The sequence below is a fragment of the Lepidochelys kempii genome, chromosome 3 (genome assembly GCF_965140285.1).
Source record: "Lepidochelys kempii isolate rLepKem1 chromosome 3, rLepKem1.hap1, whole genome shotgun sequence".
Taxonomy (NCBI): domain Eukaryota; kingdom Metazoa; phylum Chordata; order Testudines; family Cheloniidae; genus Lepidochelys; species Lepidochelys kempii.
In genome coordinates this window covers 69774441-69792775 of record NC_136382.1, presented here as the reverse complement: position 1 = coordinate 69792775, position 18335 = coordinate 69774441, and the positions used below count along the sequence as shown (strand labels likewise).

Sequence of the window (18335 nt, the reverse complement as noted above, 5' to 3'; positions counted from 1 at the left end):
TCAATTTCTCGTCCAAATGGAAGCCCAGTCTGCAAGGCTCTGAATGTGGGCTACCACTTGGCCAATACTACTATTATTACAATGGGAGTTTTGACAGTAATTCTCAAGGAAGAACTGGAGGGTTTGAATGTCTACTTATAGAATACATTAAGTAGACAAATGCCATAGTAGAGTTGGCTGAAGATTTTCATTGGAATTAAGTTTCTTCGGTTTTTAAAATCTTTGAAATTAAGATTTTTTTTGGGGGGGGGGTTTGATTTAAAAAAAAAAAAACACCCACTTTTCATTTTGAAGCTGTGGGGAAATGCCCACATTCTTTCTGTTCCACTTCCCCTCCCCGAAAAAGGGGAAAAATAGTTACTCATTATGTGTTATTTAATTTTTAAATTAAGCTTATGCTGTGTTAACACTCAGTGACAAAGATGATTTAAAAAGTGAAAGATTCTCTGAAATTAACATTTTCAACATTTAATATTAAAATGTTGAGTATAAGTAACTCTTACTTTGAGAGAAAGTGATACAAAAATAAAACTGACTTTTGCAGTTGGAAAAGTTTAAACAGTGAGGGGGTTGTTTTCCATCTAACAAAAGTTGGAAAAAAGTAGATATTTCCACTTTTTTTCTTTAAAAAAAAAAAAACAAAACACACAAAAAAAACCCCACACACGTCACCACAAGAACTCATTTCCGAGAGGAAATTCTTGAATGGAGATTTTTCCCCAACAATTCTCTCAGAAGAGTTCTCATTTCCCCACAGAGTTCTAATCAGATATATAGTGCCATAAGAAACTTAAACCAGCCCAAACTTGCCGTTTGCTATTTTCCAGTGCTGTTTTGCAGATAGGGTATCTGTAAAGACAGTATGTAACAAAATCTATTTTGATAATGTATTGCCTTGATTAGCAAGTTAAGTACACCTACATAAACGGTACCTGCACTAGCAGAAACAAAAGGGGGATTACCAAATGAAGCTGCTAAAGTGATAAATCCAGGCTTAATGAACAAAACGATGCATGTGCTTAAAGGCCTTGTTGCTTGTTTTGTCCCATCAAGTATGCTAATTTAGAAGATGCTCTTTCAGAGCATGGTACTGCATAACCTGCAAAGAAGAGTGAAATTGTCAAATGTTACATACACCAGAGCATCTATTTCCATGTCAGGTTCCCCAGAATGCATTCGGTGTCTGACTCCAGGGAATCCCTGAAACGCAGAAGATTTGAAGAGAGCAGCTGGTTCAGCAGAGAGAGCCACATCTGCTGAACTACGACAGTGGGCTTGATAGGATATTAGCAAGGGTCAGAGAGCCTGCTCGGGTCAGAATAGATCTTTTCTGAGTTGGAGGGGAGGATACCGTACAAGTCTGAGTAGGACTGGCTTTCTAATTCTGATCACTCTTCAAACAAATACTTAATTCTAAACTCTTGGCTGAAAAAACAGTTTTCAATTATGTCATGTCTGCCTGGAAGTAACACCCACCATGAAGGCTTTGAGAGCTTGGTTTTAATACACTTCTCTTAACACTTCTAGATGGCACTGCAAGGCAGTGTGCTTTGATTTAGTAACAATATTGCCCATAGTGATAAACAAGTAATAGCTTAGCAGCCTTAAAGGTAACAAGTTCTGTAAGGATACATTACGCTAAAATGGGTTAACTTTATCTTTCCTCGATACAATGCAACCAGACTCCACAGGAGGCTAAGACCGACCCTCTTTTGAGGGTTTAAGGGAAAACAAAGCAAATTAATATATAGTCTTAGGCCATATCCCCTTCCTGACATACAAGATGTCAGATTAGATGATGTGATAGTCCCTTCTGACCTTAAATGCTATGACTCTTAAAAAAAGCTTTAAACATAAAAAACACTTAACCAATATCTCCAGAGTTCTGATGCCCAGTTCTTAGAAACCCAAGGGCTCCCGGAGGAACTTAATTCTTTTTAAGGAGAAGGAGCATAACTAGGCACATCTTCACCTGATGAAAATTTGGTCTGACTTAATTCCAAAATCTTCTTGGTCACCATCTGTCTCAGTCAGGCCTTCGCCAGAAGCACCACTGAGATGTGATGTGGTAACTTTAAGGCCCTGTAGGGAATACCAGAGAACCTGCACACACCATAAAGTCTGTTTAGAAGAGCATATATCTTAAGTACCAGTGAGTTACAGAGCACTTTCTGTCCACGTTGAGTTCAAGAAACTCCTCAGGATCTTGGCAAATGGACCAAAAGAAAACAACGTGTGCCTAAACAGCCACCCAGGCTTGCCAGCTGTATTCACTCATGATCAGAAGATGTTAAAGTATAGATTTGGGCTGGTGGAGAACTGAAGGATCCTGGAAGTGGTAAAGGAGCCTGGAGGCCCAAATTCAGAGATGAGTCCAAGGGCTTGTCTACACACAAACTGCATCAGTTTAACACACGGCTGGTATATACACAGAGCTGTACCTGTAAATTACAGGTTCAAAAAAACCCCAATATAAGATTGTTCACACAGACATACTAAATTATTTTAACATTGCATCACTAATTAAACCAGTGCAACTTCTAGGTTTACTCCAAGCCCAAATTACTGTACTTCATAATTTACTCCAGCCTAGCAATGTCCATTTATTGAACAACCCTCATGGCCAGGGTGGGGGGTAGGGGGTGTCATATTACTCTTATTGGCCCCTTAAGCACTCCAGACAGTCTCTGTTGTGGCTTACAGCACCCCTCTCTGGGGCTGGTTCAACATCAAAGTTCACACAAACCTCAGAGTACTCAATCACAAAATGAGCCAAACAATCCAATGAGCCCACAGCATAAAGTCCAAAATCTTGTTCAAAGTAGCTCAAAAACCCCCTCATTCAAACTTAGCTCTGATTTTTCAGCCACACCCAGAGCCTTGTCCCTGTCACTCTGCTCCACACGATGTTGCTAATCCCCAGCCATACTTCCCTACTGTCTCTCAACTGCCTGCTATCTTTAATTTAAGAGCACCTGATTTCCCTCAGGTGAGGCTCATCTTGTAATCAAGGCTAGCTTAGCTGCAGGCTTACCAGCTCATGGGTTATCATCCTGTTACCTAACCCCATAAGTGTGTACTGAACATGTCCAGCTGGAAATCCTGTTGACTCACACCAGCCTAACAAGATGTAACTTACACCACTTTACACATCAATTCTTATGTTGGCCCACTGAGTGTAATGGAGTCTAACAAAGTAATTCACACACTGGTCTGTAAGATGAGTGTTTCAGGCAAATCACCTAATACCAGGGTTACATTAGGCCATCTGAGTCTTTAGTTTACTCCCTTTTGTGACTTCTGGCACCTCAACATGTAAATTACAGCCTATGTCTCCCTTAGCCTCAGACTCCCATAACACATTCACCAACATATAACTTACAGCACTTGATATATCACTTATGAACTTGGCCCAGAAACTATCAGACCTCTAAAGGGAAGTGAGGAAATTCTTCAGAAACCTGGAAATAGAAAAAGGTAGTGTTGTAGCCTGGTATGGCTGCCAGGAATTCAGTGAGACTCTCCTGATCAAAAATAAGTAGGTACAAGAGACAAAGACTTTGGATTTGGGATTGCCAGCTTGTGAAGACATGGGGAGCAAAGGAGGGTGGAGGAGGAGACAACGGCATAAATGTAGGTAGGGTTGGTGAAAGGGAGAAGAGTTTATGCTTGCTATGGAAGAACCACAGCAACCAATCACAGAATATCAGGGTTGGAAGGGACCTCAGCAGGTCACCTAGTCCAACCCCCTGCTCAAAGCAGGGCCAAACCCCAGATCCCTAAATGGCCCTCTCAAGGATTGAACTCACAACCCTGGGTTTAAGCAGGCCAATACTCAAACCACTGAGCTATCCCTCCCCCCACTGAAACTAATGCAGAAATTCAAGGAGACAGGAGCAGCAAGAAAAGATTTTTTTTTTTTAAATGTCAGGCTTTGGGAGTAGGATGGTATTTCGACATTGGTGAGGCCTCATCTGGAGTACTGTGTCCAGTTTTGGGCCCCACACTTCAAGAAGGATGTGGATAAATTGGAGAGAGTCCAGCGAAGGGCAACAAAAATGATTAGGGGTCTGGAACACATGAGTTATGAGGAGAGGCTGAGGGAGCTGGGATTGTTCAGCCTGCAGAAGAGAAGAATGAGGGGGGATTTGATAGCTGCTTTCAACTACCTGAAAGGGGGTTCCAAAGAGGATGGCTCTAGACGGTTCTCAATGGTAGCAGATGACAGAACGAGGAGTAATGGTCTCAAGTTGCAGTGGGGGAGGTTTAGATTGGATATTAGGAAAAACTTTTTCACTAAGAGGGTGGTGAAACACTGGAATGCGTTACCTAGGGAGGTGGTAGAATCTCCTTCCTTAGAGGTTTTTAAGGTCAGGCTTGACAAAGCTCTGGCTGGGATGATTTAACTGGGAATTGGTCCTGCTTCGAGCAGGGGGTTGGACTAGATGACCTTCTGGGGTCCCTTCCAACCCTGATATTCTATTATTCTATTCCATTATCATCCACTAATGTGATATGTATTCATCTTGGGCCAAGTCCTGAAAACTTTTCCTCGGACAGGAAATCTGCGTCTGAGCCTGCTAAATGTGGCACATAATGTGGGACAGAGACCCAAAATGAGGGATACAAAAAGCATATTCATGCAGGTAATGTAATACTGTGGGATTAATTCCTTTGGTGTAACTATCTTTCTGTAACCTTGGTTCTTTATTTCTAATGTAAATAATTTTCAACAATAACAGTAAAGAGAGGAGGAAATTTATGTGGAATTTGGGGACTAAAATGAGTGGTGGCCCTCAAAATGAGGTATACTTGAATAATCTGAGTTCCACAGACATCAGTGGGAATGTTTCATGTGTAGTTACAAGATCAGACCTTTAAGTAACAACCAGAAAGCAGGTGTTTATATGCTATAAAGGTTCGGTCTTATAGGGATTGGGGTTTCTTCTAAATGCAAATATCATTGTCATACATACCTGCTGTAACACCTCTGTATCTTATAGAGTATCTCAAGACACTGAGCAAATGTAGCAAAGCACAACAAAAATGGGACATTTTAGATATAAAAATGTTGTCTTTGTAAGGAGCATGCCACTATGAGCTGAGAGGATGTGTAACTAAAATTGACTGCTAGGTAGCTTTGCAGAGTTTCTGAACTAGGTGCAAATGAAATGCAATTCTCATTTGTCAAGAGTGGCTGAACAAGTTTAACCTTAGTAGGTTGCAGTATTTTTATAATTCACTTCAGGCTGCCTGCATTCTTCCAAGACTAATTTTTTATCTGAATAAAACAGAATGTCTGCTCTTTGTCCTGCCACCCTCTTTTGAATACCTAATACTGAATGCTTTGGCAATTGCACAGAAATCTCTTATTTCTTTTCCATTAAGCGTTCTACTGTACAGGATGATAAAATCCAGCCCAGTACGTTGGCATCCAAAGGTGCAGCAAGAGAGAAAGCTGGGTAGAGGACAAAGACCCATTACACCAAATTAAGACTAACTCTACCATCCTCTCCCAAGAAATATTCAGGATTTTAAATAAGTTACTCTGAAATCATATAACCTCTGAGTACTGCATTATTCATAGACAATCACTGGCCAGGGTCAATAACCTCCAGATAAAGCCAAAGGCTGACAGTACTTCTATTTCTAGCAGAAAGGATCATACTGCCCTCTAGTAAACTTAGGTCCAGAAATTATTATAGATTTCTTCTTGCAGAGCCAATGAAGCCAAGTTAATTATTGCAAAGGACAGTCTTGGACCCTGTGTAAAGAATGTGATCCATCCTGTCTCAACCCTCTGTCAAGCAACCTAGACAGCAATATTGACAGTAGTTTAGGAGTACTCTGCAGGTCCTCATTTCCTATGGCTATGTTGGCATGCAAGAGGAGACCAGAAGGATGGATAAAATAAAAGCAGGTGGAAACATTTACATACATTGTAAAGGTGGGCAAAGCAAGGACCCATAGGTGCTGTACTTCCCACCCACCCCTTGCCACCACCGCCTCCAACTCCATCTTTTTTCCTGGTATTACCCAAAGGTTAGATTTAAAACATGACAACCTTTTCATGATATTCTGAATGTTTAAATTCTTCCTTGTCTCTGTCCTTTTCTTACAGTCCACCGCAAAGACAGAGACGGGAAACACATGGAGAAACACACAAGCAAGGCAGGTATGCTACTAAAAACATATTGTCCCGGTAGCCATTAGATCTTGCTAGCTTTTTATATTATTGGCTGTCAGCAGCAAAACCACAATGCCTTCCTCCCCACCTGAAAGGGTCAGATTTAAGAAAAAAATCCCTGCTAGCAAATGAACATGGGAACTCCAATGGTAAATTCTGGTTTGATGCTCAGCGTGGTGAGGTGTTAGTCTGTTCTCTCTGCTTCTAGGGCAGGTAACCCACTGGTCAGGAGGTGGTAGTATCCTCCTTTGTGCCTAATCCACTAAAGATGAGTCTGAGTCTGTTACAGCCTCCATCTACAGAGCCTGGCTCTCTAGCTTAAGCTGGAGAGACCTGTGCTTTCTGCTCTGGAGGTCTCCTGTTCAATCCTGGACATGTGGCTGCTTATGTGCCATCTTGGCAAGCACACTAGGGATTGAAGTAGGGACCTCCAGAGTCAAAAACATTAATCCCTATAGCTCAAGCTAAAGAGCCAGGTTCTGTAGTGGGAGGATGTAATAGGCTCACATCCTCTGTAGCCCAGGTACAGAAAGATGCATAACAAACACCATCAGTGTGTTACAAACACATCTGTCCATGTCTCTCTTAATGGAGATGCTGGGGAAATTCCACACCCTCTACTCACCCTAGCAGCTGGGGGTTCCCATCCCTTCTAGTAACAGGATAGTATCTACAGAAGACAACTTCTGATAGTAGAGGGATCTTTAGTCCAGCACACAAAGGCATAAAAGAGGTCCTATGGCGGGAAGCTGAAGCTAGACAAATTAAAATCTGCTTAGTATTTCCATTTGGAACAGTGAGGGTAGCGAACCATTGGAACAATTTATCTAGGCCTGCAGTGGATTCTCCCCCACAGAACATCTTTAAATCAATAGTGATGTATTTCTAAAATATGTAGTTGAACTGGAGCACCTGTTATTGGGCTTTATGCAGAAATTAGTCAGTAAAATCTATGGCCTGTGTTATGCAGGAGATGGATAATCATAAAGTCTGGCCTTAAAGTCTATGAATATAAAAGATGTCCAACCGTACCTTATGTCTATTCCCATGATAGCTAGGAATCCCACTCCTCTAGCCCCAGGTAGCAGACCAGATGCCAACACACTGATGCCTCATGCTGACTTTTCTATCCCTTATGGGATCCTGGATCAGGGCCATTAGAAATATCTGACTGAGATCAGTGACATGTACAGATTCAGTGGGTGGCACTAGCTTTTTATAATGGCTGCAGTGTAGCCCTAGCTAATCAGGAAAAGGGAGCACTGTCAAGAGAACTGGGGAGAAGCCGTACCTTGAACAGAACCACATGAATCCCAGCGGGGGACAGTGAGTTCGGGAAACAAATTGGCTTTCAAGGCCATCTTTTAGAAATCTAGTCCTCCCCCCGCCAAAAAACCACCCCCCCACACACACACGCACACACACCTCCACTAGCATTCTCCTCTGGGGTCTACAACTGTGCTCTCTGGTGCTGCAGTATATGTGCCCAGGAAATATGTGGCTGGAAAATACCGTGTCTTTGTGTCAGTTATAATCTTCCACGTCAGCCTAACCTATACAGAGGCCACAGCCACAGTCTCTGTAACAGAAGTACTGTGCAATGTCAGTCCTAGCCACGAATGCAGCAGCTGGAACACTTGCCATCAGGAAATGTCACTCATTTCCCTGTCTTCGGTTCTGTCCTGCTGATCACTAAGGCAATCTCCTTAGCATGGGTATTAAGCAGAGCCAGATTTAGAGATCCACAAAACTGAAGGCTGCTCAGTGGAAGCCAGTACATCAGAAAATGAGGAGGGAAACCTGAGTGTCAGTGGCTTACTCTGGATCAGTTCATTGCAACATAGCTAGAGGAGATTGTTCCTCTATCAAATCCGAACAAGAGGGTTTCTACCTTGCTTACCCTGAGGAGTCTCTGCTGTAGATTTTGAGGACCATCTTCCTCTTCCAGTGTTCCAAAAGGGAAGAAGAAAGCAGCAAATCATATTGGATTAGTCAAAATGTTTGTCAACATTTTTTCGATGGAGATTCTTTTTTGAATGAACCTAAAATTCTCACAAACTATTGCTTTGTTTGAAGGTTTGATATTTTGATGAAAAAAATTGAAAACATTCTTTGTTTTGGTTTTGATGTTTCAGCTAGAAAATGTTTTTGTTTCTGTTTCAAAACCCAAAAGTTGGGGTTTGATTGGGGGGGGGGAGGTTATCCTCATTTCTCTCCCTATTTTATTTTCCCCTCACCCCAAAGGGGACAATATTTTTTAAGAAGGGAAGAGGAACAAAAACTAAATCAACCCCCAAAATATTTTCGCAAAAAGAAAAGGAGTACTTGTGGCACCTTAGAGACTAACAAATTTATTTGAGCATAAGCTTTTGTGAGCTACAGCTCACTTCATTGAATGCATTCAGTTTTCAAAAACTACAATGAAAATTTTCAAATTTTGAACAGTTAAAGCAACAATCTTCATTTCACCTTTTTAGTGAAAAAATTCTAAAAAAAACCCCTAACGTGTCAAATAAATAAAATAGTTTTTATTTGAACATATTCATGGAAATTGATTTATATATTTTTGACCAGCTCCACACTTATTGGCCAAAATCTTCCAAAGTGACATCTGATTTTGGGTGTCTCATTTTTGGCTAAATAGCATTTTTGATGGGAAAACCTTTCTCAACCATTTTGACCAGCTTTAGTCAGCAGCACTGCAGGCAACTCCAAACAGCTTCTTAGCCCTTTGTTTTTTCAGGTACCAGATCCTCAACTAGTATAAACTAACATAGCTGCATTGGAGTCAATGAACTGTGCCACCTGAGGATCTGAGCCTCAAACTCTTAATCATTTTCTTCTTCAAATGAAATCATACTTTTCACCCTTTCTATGTCAAAAGACTGCGATAAGAATACGTTCCGGTTGAATATGGCATTGGGAATTAGCTCCCATGAGCTCCTACTCAACCTGAGTTCTGACCTAGTCTTTCCCTCCCCAGTCAGACAGTGATGCATTGTAAAAAATGTGAAGGGGTTAGGATGTGAGGCCATGATCTAGCTTTCAGGTCTGCAGACCGCCTTTGAAGTCTGGATTAGATTGTGTATGCAAATGAGTTTAGTGGCTTCCATTCAGATACATAACCATACAAATCAGGCAAGTTACTAGTCATAATGTCCGTTTTTGCAACATCTTCCTTATGAAAAACACAGGAATAGCTTCAAACATTGCATTCTACTGTAGAGTTGCTCCAGGGCTGAATGTTTCTTGGAAGTCTGTCATCCAGGCCCAAACCTACACAGTTTGAGATTATTATTGTAGTGTCCTGGAGATTATGGTTAGGGATCAAGGTCCTTCTGTGCTAAGAACTGTATTCACACAGTGAAACAGTCCCTGCCCCTAAGCACTTACAATCTGTGCATAAAATGAGGGACCAGGTGTATAAAACAAATGTGTAGGAGGACAAGGAAACATGAGATCCCAGCAGGAGATGGGATAGTTCAAAGTACAAAGCGCATCCATCATTAGCTTTCTAAAACAGTTGTGTATCCTGTGCTTGACGATTTAGTGGTTGCCTAGATAAGTGATCACAACTTAACTACATTTGCTATGTGCAACATAGTGCTGACAAGTAATATGTAAAGCCACTTGGCACCCTAAAAGGCACAATTTCCCAAGGCTGAAACAATTATAAGCAAAATTGATGGGAGGAAACATTTAAACAAAAAAGTGTGAGTGAAAATTGATAGTTAAGAGAACTTCTCCAGATGCCCACAGCCTACAATTCAACAATCATAAAAGAAGGCTTCCGCAGTTAAGACATCCTGATTAAGCAGAAATGAAATAACATATAATATATATCAGATCAACTTCAAATCATTTATTGATGAAATTACAACTTTGCTTGACAAAGGTAACTGTATTGACATAATAGACTCATAGAAGGCATTTTTACTTAGTTCCATGTGACTTTCTGATTTAAAAAATAGCACAATTCAAGAATCAATGTAGTCCATATTAAATAGATTAAAAATCGGTTAATTGATAGATCTCAAAAGTTAATTGTAAATGGGGAATTGATATCCTGTGGGCGTGTTCCCAGTCCTCCTGGAATCTGTTCTCAGCCCTATGCTATTCAATATCTCTTATCACTGATCTAAAACAAAACATAAAATCATAGCTCGAAAAGTCTGTAGATGACACAAATTGGCATAGTGGTAGATGAATAGAGTTTAGTGACGTTTTTTGACAAACTTTTTTTCAGGGAAAAATGCAGAGTTGGCAGCACCAAAACATTTTGCAAATTTGTGCTGATTTTTGTCAAATTGCTTTGGCTGGGGAAAAAAACCTTCAAAAAATTCCAAAAAAATCAAAACATTGGGTTTTTTTCCTATTCCAAGCAACTTTGTTTCTAAATGTCCTTTAATTTCATTTAAAAAATGCTTAAAACAGAAATGTGGTGTTCTGGGGTCAAAATATTTTCATTCAACCTGAAACAATTTTTTTTTCAATTGTCAACCAACAGAAAAACTGTTGTTGAGCCAGTTCTATAAATGATAGGTCAGTTCTACAGAATGTTCTGGATTGTATGGTAAGATGGATGCACTTGAACATGTGTTTAATATAGTTAAATACAAGTCTATACATCTATGAACAAAGAATGTAGATTATACAGGCTGGGTGACAGTAAGACAGAAAAGGACTTAGGGGTCATGGTGAATAACCAACTGAAGATGAGTTTGGGGCTAAGAGAACAAGTCCATGCAATCCTTCCATGTATAAGCAGAGGAATATTGAGTAGAAGTAAGGTGGTGGTATTATCAGTGTACATGTCATTAGAGAGACCATTACTGGAATTTTATGTTCTGTTCTGGTGTGAACAATTCGAAAAGGATGTTGACAAACTGGAAGGGGTTCAGAAAAGAGCTATAAGAATGATCTGAGGTCTGGAAAGCCTGCCTTACAGTGAGAGGCTAAAGAAGCTCAATCTATTTAGCTTAATAAAGAAGTTTGAGAAGTAACTTGATCATGGTCTATAAGTACCTACATAGTAAGGTCTCTTTAATCTAGCAGAAAAGGGTATAACAAGAAGTTAAAACTAGGCTAATTCAGACTAGAAATAAGGCACAAATTTTTATCCGTGAGGTTAAGGAACCATCGGAACAACCTAGGGATGTGGTGGATTCTCCATCGCATAAAACCCTTAAATCAGGACTGGTTATCTTTCTAAAAAGTACGTTCTAGCTCAACCAGAAGTTATAGACTTCATGAAGAAATCACTAGTGAAATTCTATGGCCCGTGTTACGCAGGAGGGCAGAGTAAATTATATTAAATGGTCCTTCTGGACTTCATGTTTATGATCTAGGAGAATTTAACATGATAATGCAAGCCCCCACATTCACTAGAGATGTTTTTCTTTCTCCAAGATACTTCTTTTATATTCATAAAGCATGCCGCAGTCAAGGATTCTTGGGTTTTTGTTTTGGTTGGTCTATTACTGACTTACCTTTTTAATTAATCATGAAAAGGGGTGTCTGAGTGCAAGCTGTTGACATCCAGTATATTTTTTTTATCAGAAACAGAAAACCTTCCTGAATCCTTCTTTTTCTTGGGGCCCTCAACAGCCTCACCCATAAAAGACAGCCCTTCTCAGTTATCACCACCTGCTCTATAGCCAGCTTTTACTCCCACATAAGAATAACTACACCAGAGAAATAAAAGGGATGCTGCACTTGAAATCTGTTTTCAGAGGTAAACTTGGCACACACTCAAAGCAAAGTATCCACAACAAGATATGGTGCAACTGTATACATGTCTGGTATGACCTCATACATTCCTATCTCTAGCTCTCCCTGTTCTCTTTAGAAATCTGGGGCAGCAGTTAATCATTTTATTCCAAGCTGCAAGTCAACTTGCCTCCTGGCTGGGTTCCCAGTCCATCTCCATTTTGTTCCTGGGCTGCAGCCAGTAGGCTTTTATTTGAGATATTGTTTCCCTAATTCCTATCCTCGTGTCCTATCATAAATCTACGTCAGAAATGCTGCCCCCTTTCCCCTATTTATTCTTTTATTCACTTCTAATGGCATCTAGTGTAAATTTTGAATTTTTGTGTCTAAAATATATTACAAACACAGATAATCTTTATACAGAAACAAGAGTTTGAAATGAGTATTTTGCCATTCAGCCAGTATTAGAATGAGAACCATTCAAAATACCCTGTCTCAGCATGTAACATCCAAGAGTTCAAATGACATGCTCTCAAACATCAGATATGAATACAGGGATATAGTTTAATTGGTAGATGAACAAGACTGGTCACTATCTGAAGGATTAGAGTCAAATAATTGCATGTTTCTTAAACATGGTTAATTCTAATAATGTTGTATATCTTTTTCACATAGCCCAATACTAAAACGAAGCCCTGACATCACCAAATCACCGCTGATAAAGTCAGAACAACTTCTGAGAATAGATGACCATGATTTCAGCATGAGACCAGGTTTTGGAGGTATGAAAAACCATGCATCTGATTCTTATTTTTCGGAGTATCTTTTCTGTAAGAAATACTGTACAGAACAGTGTCTCACTGGTGAGTGGATTGACAAGAGAGAGTTTGGAAAGAACTGTTAGTTGGGAAAGACCATCCTTGTTTCTGTTCTGAATTTACAGCACTGCACATTCTCATGACTGAAGGGGCTTGCAACAACATGGCCTTCCTCCTAGGATCACCAAAAAACTTTCAGCAAAACTATGAGAATGTAGATAGAGGCATCATTTATGGATTTTAAATTCTCCTCGTATTGAGCTGAACCTTTGGCTGGTAAAAATATATCCAGGTTCAGTTAACATTTATTTCTAGATTACTGTGAAATCCTTAGGTTATATCTCACTATGATAATGTTTGTGTGTAATCAACTAATGTACAATACTTGCTGACCTTGTCTCTTATTATAAACTAAGAGAATATTTAGACTGCTTTGTGTTAATGTTTTGCTCACAGTCTTGCAGTCGAATGTGACAGCAAACCAAGCTTTTAGAGCAAAGGATTAAGGAGAATGTGCTTTCTTATGACCCGCTGGATTAAAGAACGTTGTAATTTATCTACCCTTCCTGGCTGACAGATGGTCATTCAAATCCAGGATACCATTATACATCCTGATGGGAGAAGCTTTGATTACCAAATGCTAAATATACACAATACCAGTATGTTCAGTTCATTTTAAAATGTCTGCAATTTCAGGACAGTCCATTAATATTATCATTATTTATTATAATAAATATCTCGTACTGTAATTGCCGAAGGTATACAGTGGCTGGTCAAAGTCTGGAAGAGGAAGAGGAAGTACAGCAGTAAATCTATAGAAGAGTCTGTGTATGCATTTAACATACCCTCATTAAACACCAGACGTCTAAAAAACAGAAGTGTTTGGTACTAGCTGGCATGTCTGTTAGCGGTCTGAGATGAAAAGGCAAGTGCTGACATACAGAAAAATCCACTCACTCGTAAAGGTAACCCATCCCTAAATTTGCTGCTACCCATACAATACCTATTCTGTGTATTAACAGAATGCTCTCCAGGGCAGTCAGACTGGCAGCACTTAGCACAAAGAATATTAAAAAAAAAAAAACCAAACCCCCCACCTTCAAACATACAGAATAAGCACACCATCCCCCTGCATGCGGGCAGATGTGCACTGCACAGAGCCCCACTGAAGTCAGTGGAGCGCCACCTGGGTGCAGGGAGTCCACTCGCTTGGTTCTGACTGCACGATTAGGGCCTAAAGAGCGCACAATCAGCTAGATCCACAGAGAGAAACAGCTTAACCCCTTCTTACCATCTTCACGGAGGATTCATTTTACCCAGGCCTCCTGGCTGTGGAACTCCCATTGACTGGAGTGGGAGTTGTGCATGCAGCTATATTGCAGGATAAAACTCTGCCTGGTTTTATCGTGTACCTGAAGGATGCCGTTTTCAGTTTATCAAAGGCTATAAGTACTTGGTATGTTGAAGCAGTTCCAACAGTCAGTATTGCACGTATTTACTCTTTGAATAAGCAGCAATCTTTAAGGGTAGCATTGTCCTAAGCATCAGCAGATAAAAGGATCTTAAGGGGAGGCCCGAGGGCACTCATTGCCCTTTCGAAAAAGGGTATAACTGACCACAAAGGGTTGGGATAAAGGGCATAGGTGTCAACTGGGCATTTTCAGCAGTGTCCCATGCATGCAGCTCGGGGTTGTTACTCTAGTACCTGCCCGAACCATAACAAATTCACCTGGCCACCTCACATCCATCCACTGCTCACACAAATACAAATACCCCCAGCCTCTATTACACACTGATTAAAGGATCACCAAGCACACAGGACAGCCTGGGCTGGAGTGAGACATGCAGAGGGGCTGGGAGGGAGACAGGCAGCTAATTGTGGTAGCTGAGCAAGAGGAGGGTCTGGGACAGGCTTCTGGGAGCATGGAGGGGAAGCAGGGATGTGGTTTTGGTTTGAAGGGCGGGGTCTCAACTCATGAGGGGCTGCTGCACAGCCTACATGTTGCACTGTTTCCAGGCCCAACTGCTTTTGAGGTGGTGAGAGAGAGGAGTATGGCACTGCACTAAAATATATCAGCCCTGTGGAACCTTCCTCAGCTGCATGGAGGTGTAATTGATGCAGAGGTACAGGCTCACTCCTGAAGCCATTGTATCCCTATATGATGAGCGAGGGAGGACCTGGAGAAGGTGGCACTATGGATCCACACTCTGTGTCTGTCTGTAGTGGTCACTTCTGCCACGGCACTTCCAGCCACTAGGCCTTCCAAAATACCGTAGAACAGTGGTTCTAAACCAGGGGTCCAGGGCTCCCTTTGGGTCCATGAGCAGGTTTCAGGGGGTCTGCCAAGCAGGACCTGTGTTAGACTCACTGGGGCCTAGGGCAGAAAGCCTAAGCCCTGCCGCCACCCATGGCTGAAGCAGAAGCAGGAGAAACTTAGCTTCACGGCGTGCCCTGTGGCATGGAGCCCTGGGCAACTGCCTGATTGCTACCCCTTAATGCCAGCCCTGGCTTTTATATGCAGAAAAACAGTTATTGTAGCACAGATGGGCCCTTGAGTTTTTATAGCATGTTGGGGGGGCCTCCGAGAGAAGAAGGTTGAGAACCCTTGCCGTAGTAGACACCAAGCATATCTGTGGCTGCAGTCTTTACTAGTGTAAGATTTTCAGTTCACTGTGATCAGGAGGAACTGGAACTCCGCAGCAGGCTTTCACTCAGTTCTAGAAATTGCTCCGTGGGTGAACTCTGCAGCCTTTAGAAGCAGGACACTGTTCTACACTGAACATGCTGGGTGTGCTGCCAGCCAGGTGTCTGTGCAAGGTTTCCAAGTGCCTGTCACAGCTCTTTTGTCCTCAACAACTCTGATGTCCCTGCATGGTTTGAGAGATAGGAGGTAGTTTTTCTCTGAGTGAATGCCTAGCAATGGTGAAGAGCAAGCCTTTCAGACACACGGAGAGCAAAATTGGTTTACATTACACTTTTATAAAGTGCTCAAGTGATACATATACTGCACCCATCTGCTTCCAGTACCAGAAGGCACCTGCTCGGAACTTGGCTCCTCAATCCCATTTCCTACTCCTACACAGCCAGAGCACAGAAACAATGCTGTTCTGAGACACTCAGCGAGCCATCACCAGGTTAACTGGTGTATTAGGATACATAACGTTGTCGCGGTGTATGGCCAATGTGATGGAGGAGGAGTGGGACAAGGAAACCTAGGATCAGGAATCCCAGAGCGATCTGCCAGAAGATCTGCTTGTGAGGAGAGGTTCCAGCATGCATGAGTTCTCCTCTTAGGACCATTTTAGACAGCATTATAGCCAATAGGTTTGTAGGAAAGGAGCCTGGAGGAATAGATTACAGACCACAGGGCTGTAAGATTGCATGCTTCAGAGTCAGTTTAAATAGCTATGGTTAGCACAACCCACTGGCCATTCAGAAATGGGCAGCAGGCGCAAGAGTGTATTAACATAACTGTCCTGTAACTCCTTGCAATGTGTTCTACACTCTCCTGTCACTATCCTGGGCTCTTTAGCTGTTCATCTCTTCTGCCATATTTGTATTACACAACTGAATAGCACTTGTACTCTGCTTCTCAGGGCTTTCAGTGGGAATGTTACACACGGTGACTCTAATCTTGTTCAGGTTAGACTATGAGGATAACATGCAACAGGTTGTATTGTTTTCTCAGAGCATAGCCCCCCTCTTCCCGCAGAGCTCTGAGAGCCATAGCCTTCAGAGAAGACAGCTGGGACTCATCAGGATACCTCCTGCTGGCTGGCTACCCTCTGGATTGTTTGGTTGGCCTCCCCTTCCTGATTCGTCAGTCAGTGGCAGTTCGCTCATTCTACCCATTTGATTATTCAGACGGTTTGCAGAGTGGGGGCAGCAGAGAGGCCCAATCCTCCATTACTGAATAGGATTGTTTTCTAGACACCAGCTGTGGGATCCACAAAGGGACTTAAGGCATTGCAATGCTGAGCATCATGACACCTAACTTTGGCGCCTAGAAAATCACAGGAACACCACTACGATTCACTGTGAATGGGGAGAGATGGGCACTAAGCATGCAATCCACAAAAGCTAGGGTGACCATATGTCCCATTTTGGCCGGGACGTCCTGGCCGTCCCGACTTACTTTCCAAAAGGAGGCATTTGTCCTGTTTGATCTTGCTGACTTGATCAGTTGGCAAGAGCAAACAGGACAAATGCTCCCTTTTGTCAAAAAAAGTGGGGTGCAGTGCGGACGGGGTCAGCAGAGATGCAGGCCCACACAGGGAGGAGGCAGGGCTGGGGGAGGGGAAGCAGCATTCCAGCATGCGAGGGCCCCCCCTGCAGGGTTCCAGCAATCGGAAAACTATTCCTTCCGCTAATCTGTCCCCTTAATAACTAATAGGAGTGAGTCATTTCACCCTTCTGTACAACATTATATTTTAGGGATCCGAATTTTTCTTAGGACTTGTCTACACACAGTTTTTGTACCACTTCAGCTACAGCAGTTTAGAAACTACTATAATTAAATCACTGCAACCTTTACTATTGACACAGTTACATGAGTAGAAAGGTGCTTATATTGGTATAGTTTATTTAGGTAAATATATGAAAAAAGTTATACCACTGTAAGCACCATTATACTGGTATAACTGCATCCACACTAGGGAGTTAGAATTATTTTAACGATGTGTTTTTGAACCAGTAGAGTTAAATCAGTAAAACAACTGTGTATGGACTAGCCCTTAGGTGCAAGTTTCAGTCACCTAGAGAGGTCTGGCTAGAGTGGCATTTAATTGCCATGTACATTTCTTCTGTTAATACCATTCAGTTAAATTTAGAATTTAAGTTCCACCCATTCTCAAACTACCTGTGTGGGATACCGCTGTGATTGTGTGCAATGGTGTTCTCAGGGCTTCCTGAGGTATTGCAGTCATGTGGACTGGTATTACAACAGTTGTGACTAAAATGGCTTTGGGCCATCTGACATTTTGTATCATCATTTGGGCCTTAATGGCATAGCACTGTCCCAGTTTTGCCTCAGTTTGGCCAGCTCTGTTGTCCAGTGGAATAATGGTCCAAATATAGCCTTCTGCTGCCCTAAAATCCTTCAAAAGAGATGACAGAAATTGGCCCGGTAAAAGGTATTACCTGAGCCACCTGGTCTCACTCAGATCCTGGCACCCACATGGTTACTACAACACTGCAAAGAAAGTCTGGTAATGCAGTTTGTTTTTCACTGTTTGAAAGAAGAGGTTTTTCCTTTGCAGGTCAGGGACAAGTTGTAAAGGGATAATTAGTTTTTCCTTCACAGATTAACGGTCTAGTTCATAATTCATACAGTATTAATTAAATCATGAAACAGCACTATCATCAACATAGCTCCGTATTAACCACTGGGTGAGATTACGAATAATTTTCTGTCCGTTACAATTTGATTATGAAGCCCAGACATAATGTAACAGGAAAGGTTCCACAGCATTTGTGTGGGAAGTTAATAAAACATAATTCAATACTACCCAGACGTTTAATTGTCTTATGATAAATTAACTCTGCTTTCTGGAGAGGACGAGGCTCAGGACTAAAAGAGAACAACAAGTGCTAGGGCGATGAGTGAAATAGATACAAAAAA

At 41.7% G+C, this 18335-nt stretch overlaps 1 protein-coding gene across 2 annotated transcripts in view; it reads left to right on the top strand.

The window, feature by feature from the left end:
- LOC140908830 (gamma-aminobutyric acid receptor subunit rho-1) overlaps positions 1 to 18335 on the top strand; it is a 68974-nt gene that overhangs the window by 15692 nt on the left and 34947 nt on the right. Inside the window, exons 2-3 of one of the 2 annotated variants that reach the window (XM_073336712.1) lie at positions 6122 to 6175; positions 12572 to 12678. In XM_073336712.1, coding sequence (XP_073192813.1) covers positions 6122 to 6175; positions 12572 to 12678 — 161 coding nt within the window. The remainder of the gene's footprint in view (positions 1 to 6121; positions 6176 to 12571; positions 12679 to 18335) is intronic. The other variant, XM_073336713.1, reaches the window with a different exon arrangement.